The 12,145-nt window shown below is 41.2% G+C and overlaps 1 protein-coding gene across 17 annotated transcripts in view; it reads left to right on the top strand.

Annotated features, from left to right (window-relative positions):
* FOXN2 (forkhead box N2) overlaps positions 1–12,145 on the top strand; it is a 78,975-nt gene that overhangs the window by 29,594 nt on the left and 37,236 nt on the right. For all 17 annotated transcript variants that reach the window (XM_070069167.2, XM_070069162.2, XM_070069168.2 and 14 more), the window contains one exon: positions 4,406–4,956. In XM_070069167.2, coding sequence (XP_069925268.1) covers positions 4,420–4,956 — 537 coding nt within the window. In that variant the 5' untranslated portion in view covers positions 4,406–4,419. The remainder of the gene's footprint in view (positions 1–4,405; positions 4,957–12,145) is intronic.

The following is a 12,145-nucleotide window of genomic DNA, read 5'->3' as shown; positions in this document are numbered from 1 at the left end:
GTGGTGGCTTTACCCACTACACCACAGCTCTGGCCCCTATCTTTAATAATTCTATAGGCCTCTGCTTATGGGTGGGTGGATCAGAGAAAATGAAAGGAGAGAAGGGGAGTACCTTTTCTTTTCCTCTATATAGGCTTATTTTAGTAAAGTGACTAATATATACAGTTATTGAACCAAACAATATGAGGCTTTAAAAATTTTTTATGCATGTTACCAGTTAGCTTTCCAAAATGGCCCTGGAGATCCTTGCCTGGAATTGTCCATTGTATATTTTTAAATCGTTGCTAATTTGGGCAAAGGCAGATAGTTATTTTTATTAGCTAATGTTTGTGCTTTCTACATACTAGTGTCCTGAGTAGATTATTTAATATTGTATTTTTGTTTTATTTTTCATTGACTTGATCATTAGTGAAGTTGGATATTTTCTATATATTTATTTGCTATTTGCATGTATTTAGTTTGTAAGAAAAGACAGTTTGCCTGTTTATCCATCATGGTGGACTTACAAGTGGATAATGTTCTTAAAGGAAAGTTTAGAAAAAAACTTATTTCTCCTTGTGGCTGGCGCCGTGGCTCACTAGGCTAATCCTCCACCTTGCGGCACCGGCACACCGCGTTCTAGTCCCGGTCGGGGCGCCAGATTCTGTCCCAGTTGCCCCTCTTCCAGGTCAGCTCTCTGCTGTGGCCAGGGAGTGCAGTGGAGGATGGCCCAGGTGCTTGGGCCCTGTACCCCATGGGAGACCAGGAAAAGCACCTGGCTCCTGGCTCCCGCCATCGGATCGGGTGCGCCGGTCGCAGCGTGGCGGCCATTGGAGGGTGAACCAGTGGAAAAAGGAAGACCTTTCTCTCTGTCTCTCTCTCTCACTTCCACTCTGCCTGTCAAAAAAATAAATAAATAAATAAAAAACTTATTTCTCCTTGAAAATACAGTGGCACTTCAAACCTTATTAAGATGATACCTGTTTCAGTGTCTGACTTGTTTTTTAAACTTCACTTAGATCCACACTTTGCCACTCTGAGATATTTGTTACTGTACTATTGTTTTGCATATTAAAGTAATGAAACTTTGTCTTAAACTTCTAGTTCAGAGAAATTTGTCATCATCTGAATTAGTTTCTGATGAGAATAGTAGTTACTGTGAAACTGAATTTTTAGTATTTAGTACATTAGTACAATTCGTTACTTCTGTTTTAAAGTAGTATTTTTTTTAAAGATTGAGTTCAACTCCAGTGAACAAAAGTATTGAATATTGAACTAAGCCTGGTTTATTATTTTGTCTCAGTGTTTATTTGCGTTAGCGCCTTAAGCAAATGTCTAAGAGAGAGAGGTCTTCTATCTACTGGTTTGCTCCCATACTAGCCACAACTGCCAGGGCTGAGCCAGGCCAAAGCTAGGAGCCAAGAGCTTCATCTGGGTCTCCCACGTGGGTGGCAGGGGCCCAAGCATGTGGGCCGTCTTCCACTGCTTTTCCAAGGCTATTTGCAAGGAGCTGGATTTCAAGTGGGGCAGCCGGGGCATGAATGGGTGCCCATATGGGATGTCAACATTGAAGGTTGGTGGCTTTACCTGCTACACCACAATGCAATGCCAGCCCCTAAATAGAATTCTTAACCTAAGTCATTTATCTCATCTATAAAATAGTTAATAATAGTACCTACTTTATATACTTTGATTAATGTTTGAAATATAGTATAAAAATGTTTATCATAGTGTTTGGCCCCCAGATATTAGCTGATGCGGTTGCTACTGAATGCTCTAAGACTATATCCAGTAGTAGCTGTCAGAATCCCAGTAGACTCTTCAGAATTAACCAGTTTTCATTCTTAAAGTAACCTGCCAGTTATGTTCTAAGCAACATAAAACTCCAGAGGTACTTCCTCCTGTGTCGGTTATAAAAGTTTAAGTAGATTTAATAAGATAATAGATTTTTCACTAATTCAGAAATGAGGTGTCTTTATGAGCCCTTGAAAATAAATAGCACATTAGTCCCATCATTTTCCTCAATGATCAGTTATTCTCCCATGATAAGTGTTTTGAATTGAGAGGTGTTTAAACAAACCAAAAAACATTTTAAATAAAAATAGTTTAGTAACAGCTTTTCCCCCTTCTCTCCTTGACAACACAGTAACAGTTCAAACTTCAGCTTTGAAATATGAGTACTTGATTAAATGATATGGTATGCCAAATTAAAATACTGGAGTTTATAAAAAATAAATGTATAGTAGTTTTAATTTAGCTGATACTTTAGTGAATATAAGATATTGGGACAGCCATTCGGCCCTGTGGTTAACACACCTGTGAAAACACCTCTGTTGGTGGCCAACACTGTGGCACAGTGGGTTAAGCTGCCATCTGCACTGCCAGCATCCTATGTGTGTGCTGATTCCTGTTGTGGCTGCTCTACTTCCAGCCTAGCTCCTTGCTAGTGCATGAGGGAAGGAGACCCAGGTGAGGCTCCTGGCTCCTGGCTTTGGCCTGGCCTAGCCTTGGCCATTTGCAGCCATCTGGGGAGTAAACTAGTAAATTAGCACATGAAACATCTCTGTCTCTCCTTCTCTCTCTCTCTAACTCTGCTTTTCAAATAAAATAAAATCTTAAAAAAAAAAGGAAAGAACAAAATGCCTTTGCTGCACATGGGAGTACCTGAGTCAATTGCCAACTCTGACTCCTGATGCTAACTTCTTACTCATGTAGACTGATGACTCAAGCAGCTGGGTTCCTACCATCACTGTGGAAGACCTGGATTGAATTCCCAGCTCCTGGCTTCAACCCCATCTGTTGTGGTCATTTTGAGAGTGAACCAGCACATCAAAGTGCTCTGTCTACTTCTACCTGTCAAATAAATAAGTAAATGACACCTTATCGGGGGCCAGCGCCGTGGCTCACTTGGTTAATCCTCTGCCTGCGGCGCCAGCATCCCATAAGGTCACCGGGTTTTGTCCCGGTTGCTCCTCTTCCAGTCCAGCTCACTGCTGTGGCCCGGGAAGGCAGTGGAGGATGGCCCAAGTGCTTGGGCCCCTGCACCCACATGGGAGACCAGGAAGAAGCACCTGGCTGCTTCGGATCGGCACAGCGCTGGCCATAGCAGCCATTTGGGGAGTCAACCAACGGAAGGAAGACCTTTCTCTCTGACTCTCTCTCTCTCTCTCTCTCTCTCTGTGTCTATTACTCTACCTGTCAAATAAAGAAAAAAAAATGACACCTTATCATATTCATAGAAGGAAAGAGTAGAATGGTGGTTACTAGATACTATGACAGTAAACAGAGAACGGGAAGATGTTAATCTAAGGTTGCAAAATTTCGGTTACACAGGAGGATTAAATTCTAGTAATTTGTTGTACAATGTAGTGACTCTAATTAATAAAAATGTGCTTTATATTTCAAAATTCCAAGAAGTATATATTTTGGTATAGTTATTTATAAAGTCTAGTGATTAAGGTATCTGTGTCTCACACTGGAGCTTATGGGTTCAGTTCCTGGCTCTGGCTCCTGACTACAGCTTCCTGGCTTGAGTTTGTAGTTCCCAGCTTCACTGTTGTCCAACCTGATCATCGTGGACATTGGAGGAGAAAACCAGTGGATATGATGTCTCTCTTTCTCTCCCTCTCCCTCTCTTTCTCCCACTCAAAAAGAAGGAAGACAAAGAATACAATTTTTTTCTTTTTTTATTTCTTTTTTATTTTTTTGACAGGCAGAGTGAACAGTGAGAGAGAGACAGAGAGAAAGGTCTTCCTTTACCATTGGTTCACCCTCCAATGGCCGCTGCGGCCAGCGCACTGCGGCAGGCACACTGCGCTGATCTGAAGCCAGGAGCCAGGTGCTTCTCCTGGTCTCCCATGGGGTACAGGGCCCAAGGACTTGGGCCATCCTCCACTGCACTCCTGGGCTACAGCAGAGAGCTGGCCTGGAAGAGGGGCAACCGGGACAGAATCCGGCGCCCCGACCGGGACTAGAACCTGGTGTGCCGGTGCCGCAGGTGGAGGATTAGCCTATTGAGCCACGTCACCGGCCTAAGAATACATTTTAAATGTTCTTACCACTAAGGGAAATGGTGATAGATAAATTAATTAGCCTTATTTAATCATTCCACAACGTATAATAATCAGCTACTTAATATGTGGCTACTGTGGGCTATGTATTTTACTAAGTATTTAAAATATATTTATTTTTGCTAATATCATCTATAAATATGTACTTTATAAACAATGCAAATAATATGAAATTATATTATCCTTGCATCATAATCATTGTCTTCATTATATAAATATTTTACTTAATTATTTTGTGGAATAATTGATCATAAAAATTCTCTGATTAGGGGATATGTAACTACATATTTTTCTCTTTCCCAAAGTTTAAGAATCTTAACTATTACATTGATTAATAATTCTTTCCTTTGTTGCAGAACTAAGAGAGTAAATGGGTCCAGTAATTGGAATGACTCCAGATAAGAGAGCTGAAACCCCAGGAGCTGAAAAGTTTGCAGGATTAAGCCAGATTTACAAAATGGGAAGTTTGCCTGAAGCTGTTGATGCTGCCAGGCCAAAGGCCACTCTAGTGGACAGTGAGTCAGCTGATGATGAACTGACAAACTTGAACTGGCTTCATGAAAGTACTAATCTTCTGACAAACTTCAGCCTTGGAAGTGAGGGTCTTCCAATTGTTAGTCCATTGTATGACATTGAGGGAGATGACGTGCCATCCTTTGGACCATCCTGCTACCAGAACCCAGAAAAAAAATCAGCAACTTCAAAGCCCCCATACTCCTTTAGTCTTCTCATTTATATGGCTATTGAACACTCTCCAAATAAATGTTTGCCTGTCAAAGAAATTTATAACTGGATTTTGGACCGCTTCCCATATTTTGCTACTGCACCAACAGGCTGGAAGAATTCTGTTCGACATAATCTGTCCCTGAATAAATGTTTTCAGAAAGTGGAAAGAAGCCATGGCAAGGTCAGTGTTTATGAATGTTGCTATATTTGGTGAGGTAGGGGAATTAACACAGAGCCCTTAAAATATGGAGAAATCAAAGACAAAAAGTAGTCATGTCAAATTACTTTTCGCTTGGGCTTAATTATATTAGTTGTTCATTTGTTTTCATTTGAGATGTTTTAAAATTTCTTAAATATTGATAGAAACCTAGCAGAATTATGTTCAGTCTACCATAAAAATACATAGATTAGTCTTTTTAATGTTTCAATTTCTTAGTTTCTGCAGTGTTTCTGTAACTATATCAGTACATGATTCCTATTTACACAATATGATGATCTGCCTTAAAATCAGAATGTAGACCATTTACATTAATGTAATTAATGTGGTTGGGTTTAAATATATATATATAAAAATCTTCAACTTTCGTAGTCTACCTTCAAATAATGTTGACTTTTTACAGCAAAAACGTTATCTAGTTTGTGATACCTTATACCTTATTTGGATCAATTCTTTTTGCCTAGAGCAGTTTATTAACATATTTCATAGTTCAGATCTGCTATCTATGATTTTTAAAATTTTCATTTATATTTTTTCTGCAAATCATTTATATATTTTCTGAAAGACAGATGGACAGACTGAGATACAGAGAGACATCTCCCATCCAAATGCCAGCAACAACTGGGGCTGGGCAAAGCTAGGCCTGTAACTGTAACTGAATCCAGGTCTCCCACATGAGTGGGAGGGACTCAAGTATTTGCAACATCTTCTGTTGCCTTCCCAGGCATATTACAGGAAGCTGGATCAAAAGTGGAACCAGAACTTACCCAGTGCCTCTGATATGGAATGTGGGCATCTCAAGAAACAAATGTTACTTGTTTTTTGTTTTATGTTTTGGTTTAGTTTGGTTTGGTTACCTTTTTATGAGGGGGCAGGTATAGAATTCTAGATTGACAGTTGCTGTTTTTCAGTACTTTAATGACATTATTTTCTTTCTTTTTTTTTTTTTTTTTGTATCTTAATGTTTGCTTTATCTTGTCAATGATAATTTTGGAAAATATGCCCACAAATTGTTATTATACCTTCTTCAGGGGTCTTGTCTTTATATAGTTAAATATAGAGAATAAGGTGAGATACTGAAAATGATTATAAAATCTGGACCACAGGAGCAGATATTTAGCTAGTTGTTAAGGCACTGGCTAGGATTTTCCCACCCCACATCCCAAATCCCACAGGCATGAATTTTATCCCTGGCTCCAACTCCTGACTCTAGCTTCCTGTCAGTGTGGATCCAGGGAGGTGGTTTTGATGCATCAAGTAATGGGTTTCTTGATACCCATGTGGGAGACCTGGATTGAGTTTTAGGTTTCTGGTTTTGACTTGGATCTGTCCCAACCATCTTGGGTATTTGGGAAGTTGAATCAATGGGTAGCAAGTCTCTACCTTGTTTCTCTCTTTGTCTACCTGTCAGTCTCTTTCTCTTTCAACATCTCTAATGAATGAATGAATTTAAAAGTTTAAAAATCTGGAACTTCATGACTAATCTTGGAGTCTCAGTTTTGGTATTCCATATCTGAATGAGGTGTGTCCCTGTTATTCTCACAACCTCAGTTTCCTCATCTGTACAATGAGGTTCACAGTCACCTTGTGAGCAACAGATGAGGTAAGGCTGCAAAAGCATTTTGTAAACCTGAAAGTGGTTTTGTATATTATTGTAATTAAAGGAAAACATTGGATGTGATCAATTATGAGTAAACCAAACTCTGATAATGACGTTATTTTCTTCTAATGAGAAATTTGCTGTCATTCTTTATTCTTCTATATATAATGTTTACTGGCTATCTTAAAGATTTTTTTCTCTTTATCACTGCTTTTTAGCATTTTGACTATGAGGGGCCAAGGTGTGTTTTGTGGTGTTTTTAAATTGTGTTTTGAAAGACAATGTATAATCTTTCATTAAATCAGGAATTGTTTACTCATTATCTCCTGAAGTGTTTCTTCTGCATCACCTCCTATTTCTAGTACTCCAAGTAAAAATATATTAGACCATTTGCTATTATCATATCTCTTGGTTGCTCTGCCCTTCCCCCCACTCTTTTTTCTCTTTGTTTTTGTATAATTTCCATTGATCTTTCTACACGTTCACTCTTTCTCTATTGTGCCAAGCCCAATGAAGGACTTCATCATATTTTTCATTTCTGTTATTTTAATTTGCCTTTTTAAAACATTTTCCATCTCTCTGATAAAATTCCCCCACTCGATCCATAACCATACAAGTACAATACTTATAATGTCTATCTGATAGGTTCAATGTCTGATACATCTGGAAGTCTTATTTTAACTTTTTTATCTCTTAGTGTGTATTTCATAATTTTGAATTGAATGTGAGACATTGTTTATGAAGGAGGAGCAGACTAAGGTAAATAAAATTACCATCCAGAAACACTCTCCTACTTCTCTCACGTTGTTAGTGTGAACAAGTATTGGTCAGTCTAGTTAGCAAGCATATAGAGTTTGAATATTTTGGTTTCCAGTTATCTTTTGTCCACCATAGTCTTTTTTTTTTTTTAAGACTTATTTATTTTATTTGAAAGTCAAAGTTACAGAGAGGAGAGGCAGAGAGGGAGAGAGAGGGCTTCCATCCTCTGGTTCACTCCTCAATTGCCCGCAATGGCCAGAGCTGAGCTGATCTGAAGCCAGGTGCCAGGAGCTTCTTTATGGTCTCCCACGTGGATGCAGGGGCCCAAGGGCTTGGGCCATCTTCTACTGCTTTCCCAGGCTACAGAAGAGAGATGGATTGGAAGTAGAGCAGCCGGGACTCAAACCGGCACCCTATGGGATGCTGGCACTGCAGGCAGCAGCTTTATCCGCTATGCCACAGAGCTGGCCCCTGTCCACCGTAGTCTTTAGAGTCCTACAAAGATAGATGACCAATACTTGTGCATAGTATGAGACCTGAAGTTTCAGGTGTTTTGTATCAGCATTCCTGCTACACCTGCATGTTTCATAGCTTGTGCACATTTAGAGTAAAGAGAGAGGTAGGATATCTATTCACTCTTATACCTCCCACATTTTTTTTTTTTTATTTGACAGATAGACAGTGAGAGAGAGAGAGACAGAGAGAAAGGTCTTCCTTTCGTTCACCCCCCAAATGACTGCCACAGCCGGAGCTATGCTGATCCGAAGCCAGGAGCCAGGTGCTTCCCTCCCAATCTCCCATGCGGGTACAGGGGCCAAGCACTTGGGCCATCCTCCACTGCCTTCCTGGGACGCAGCAGAGAGCTGGACTGGAAGAGGAGCAACCGGGACTAGAACCCGGCGCCCATATGGGATGCCGGCACCACAGGCGGAGAATTAACCTAGTGAGCCACAGCGCCAGCCCTATACACCTCCCACATTAATAAGTAGATGACTGTTGTTTAACTGTGCAAGGCTCTTGGAAGGGGCAGGATAGGTTTCTTGTTTCTTCTTTTCCAGTTGTAATCTTAAACAGGCTGTGTTTCTCAAAGAGGAGGCTTTTCTTGTCTCCTCCAAGAGTAGACAGGCTTTCCAGCTACTCAGAGTCTAGAACTGTACTCTTCAATAACCAGCTATCCACATGTGGCTAGTGACATATTATACAGCACAGATTTAGGGTAGCTCTGTCGTAGATAGTCCTGTTGAACTCTATTCTAGAGTTCAGACCAATTTCCTGTTCATTCTCACTGTGATAGGTAAACTCTGCCTAGTATCACTGGGAGGTTGTGGGCAAAGTGAGCAACCACTCCCTTTCTCAGTAGCAATAGATCACTATAAAATTGTGGAATATGGACATGAGCAGATTTCTTATCTTTCTTAATGACTCATAGCACAGTGTCAGGGGAATATGAGGATAGCTGGGTTTTAAACTTCTATCAGCAGTAGCCATCCTTTACCTGAGCTTATAATGAGGTCGATATTTTGCCTCTCCCTCAGTCAGTAATAGGCAGCTGTATATTGTATTAAAGAAGAGTCCAGGGTGCTGCCAGTTTGTGCCTGTCATACAGCACTTGCTTTCTACCTTGTTTATTCCGGGCCCAGAGCATGTGTGAGTTATGCCTGATATCCTTACTACAGCCTTGGCATCATCTGTCTATCTGTATTCCTCTATCAGGGTGTCTTCCTTAGGTCTCCTGACCTGTCTACAGCCTTCTTCCAGAGCACCAGATGGAGCCCATGGAAAAAGAGCTGGCCAGTGGATTCAGACTCTTTTTCCTTTCCAAGAATGCGGCTGGTGCCGCGGCTCACTAGGCTAATCCTCTGCCTGCGGCACCGGCACCCAGGATTCTGTCCCGGTTGCTCCTCTTCCAGTCCAGCTCTCTTTTGTGGCCCAGGTCTTTGGGCCCTGCACCAGCATGGGAGACCAGGGGGAAGCACCTGGCTCCTGGCTTCGGGTCGGCGCAGCGCGCCAGCTGGCAGCCATAGCAGCCACGTGGGGGTGAACCAATGGAAAAAGAAAGACCTTTCTGTCTGTCTGTCTCTCTCACTGTCTAACTCTACCTGTCCAAAAAAAGAAGAATGCTGGTGATCCTTAAACCATCACACTAGTTCACTCTTGGTTTAAGAATTTGTTAAAAATGTCAGTAGTTTTTTTCTTACCTTCTTTTATGATTACCACTTCTGTGCTCTGGCAAAAGTTAAACAATTCATATGTTACATCACTCCTCATAGGGCCCTGTCATACTTTAGAATTTAGTTCATTCAGTTGCCATGTAGCAACTTAGCCTTAGCTCCTGGATGCACTCATTGAAAAACTATGATTTTGTAAATTGTTGGGTTCTTTTTCTCTTGTTAGAGTGAGTGATTTTTTCTTAATGGCTTTCTGCATCTTAAGTGAAAGCAGAACTCTCCTTAGTTAGAATTTTTAAAAGAGCAGGTAATTATATTTTTAATGACTGAAGGATTTTCTGGATGAATACTATTCAAACTTGAATGTACATCTTTATCACCTGGAATCTTGTTAAAATGTAGGTTCTAATTCAGGAAGTCTGGAATGGAGAATGCAACTCTCATGTCTGACAGACTCCCAGGTGATCCTAATGCTGTTATCCATGGACACATGTTGAATAGCAAGACATTAGAATACCTTCTCATCTTATACCTAACCTAAAGGAAGTTGTATTAGTTATCTATTATTATGTAACAAATTACCCCAAAATTTAATAGCTTAAAGCAACAGCATTTTTTCTAAGATTTATTTATTTATTTGAAAGGCAGTGATACAGAGATTACACAAGGTGGGAGAACTACATAGAGAAAGATTTTCCATCCAGTGGTTCACTTCCCAAATGGTTGCAACCGTACCAGGGGCCTGGAACTTCATCTGGGTCTCCAATGTAGGTGAGGAGGCCCAAGTACTTGGGTTATCTTCCACTGCTTTTTTAGATGCATTAGCAAGGAGCTGGATCAGAAGAGAGGCAGCCAGGACTCAAACCTGCCCTCACTGGCAATGTTGCAGGAGGCAGCTTTAACCTGTTGCCCCACAATATCATCCCCAAAGCAATAACATTGGTTAGCAATCATTTCTGTAGATTAGGAGATTCTCTGTTTTAGGTCTCTGATAAGGCCACAGTTATCACAAGGCTCAAATAGGAAAGGATGTGCTTCCAGGTTTACTCACATGGTTTTCAGCATTCTGTTCCTTGTAGGCTGTTGCATTCAGAATTTGAGTTCTTTGCTACATGGACCTCTTCATAGGACATCCTGAGTTCATCAGGGCAAACAAGTGACAAGATCCAAATAGAGTCCAAGACAGAAGTCCCAGTATTTTGTAATAGCAGGAAGTGAGGGTGGAGAAGGAGCTCCCTGCCACACAATTACTAATTGTTTTCTTATGTTAAAGGGAATTATGATTCACTTTATTATGTAAGCTATTGTAAATAGTAAGCTCTGTTTGAGTAAAACAAAATTTCTTCTGCATCACATCTCAAAATGAAAACTAGTATGACCAGTGAGCTAGGAATTTGAAACTTGTAAGTTAGGAAATTACTGACTTTATGAGCTTACTATACCTCTTTTATTTATCTGTATTTTTTATATTTATTTATTTTGACAGGCAGAGTTAGACAGTGAGAGAGAGAGACAGAGAGAAAGGTCTTCCTTCTGTTGGTTCACCCCCCAAATGGCCGCCACGGCCGGTGCGCTGCGCTCCTCCTGTTCTCCCATGCGGGTGCAGGGCCCAAGCACCTGGGCCATCCTCCACTGCCTTCCCGGGCCACAGCAGAGAGCTGGCCTGGAAGAGGGGCAACCGGGACAGAATCCAGCGCCCCAACCGGGACTAGAACCCAGGGTGCCGGCGCTGCAGGCGGAGGATTAGCCAAGTAAGCGGCGGCGCTGGCCTTTATTTATTTTTAAAGATTATTTATTTGAAAGATAGAATGAGAGACAGAGATCTTCCATTTTCTGGTTCACTCCCCAAATGGCCACAGTGGTCAGGGCTGGACCAAAGTGAAGCCAGGAGACAAGGCTTCATCTGGGTCTCCCATGCAGGTGCTAGGGTCCAAGTACTTGGGCCATCCTTCTCTGCTTTCCCAGGAGCATTAGCAGAGAGCTGGATTGGAAGCAGAGCAGTGCCCGTGTGGAATGCTGTTCTCCCAGGCGATGGCTTAATCTACTATGCTGGCTCCCTTATTTTTATTTATTTGAGAAGACAGACAGAGCCCCTACCACTAGCCAACTCCTCAAATGGCCACAGTAGCTGTGGCTAGGCCAGGCCAAAGTCAGGAGCCCAGAACTCAATCTGGGTTTCCCACCTAGTTGACAAGGAACCAAGTATTTCAGCCATCACTGCTGCTTCCCAAGATATGCATGGACAGGAATCCAGAGTCAGGAACTGGAGCTGGGAAATCAAACCCAGACACTCCAGTATGGGATACATGCATCCCATCTGGCATCTTAACTACTAAACAAAACATTTGCCCCTCAGTCCTTAATATTTGTAATGGAATCACCTTAGCATTGGTGTCATTGGGTAAAGGCATTTCTCCAAAGAAAGAACTTTTAAGTGATAGAACACTCAATAAAAATTGCAGCAGGGATTCTATAGGTCTGTTGTTATAATTGTATCTTGAAAATTTATTATCAATGAAATTTATACTAAGGAAATGCTAAGGTTTGGGACCAGCTTTTGAGTTGAGGCACATATGTGTAGGGGGAAAAAATTCAGTCCAATAAGAGACACAATACATAAAGTAAG

This window comes from Oryctolagus cuniculus, chromosome 2, assembly GCF_051225735.1.
Source record: "Oryctolagus cuniculus isolate XC-2025 breed Fujian yellow rabbit chromosome 2, ASM5122573v1, whole genome shotgun sequence".
Classification (NCBI taxonomy): domain Eukaryota; kingdom Metazoa; phylum Chordata; class Mammalia; order Lagomorpha; family Leporidae; genus Oryctolagus; species Oryctolagus cuniculus.
Note: the sequence above shows the minus strand (reverse complement) of the source record. Positions and strands in the feature narration are given on the sequence as shown.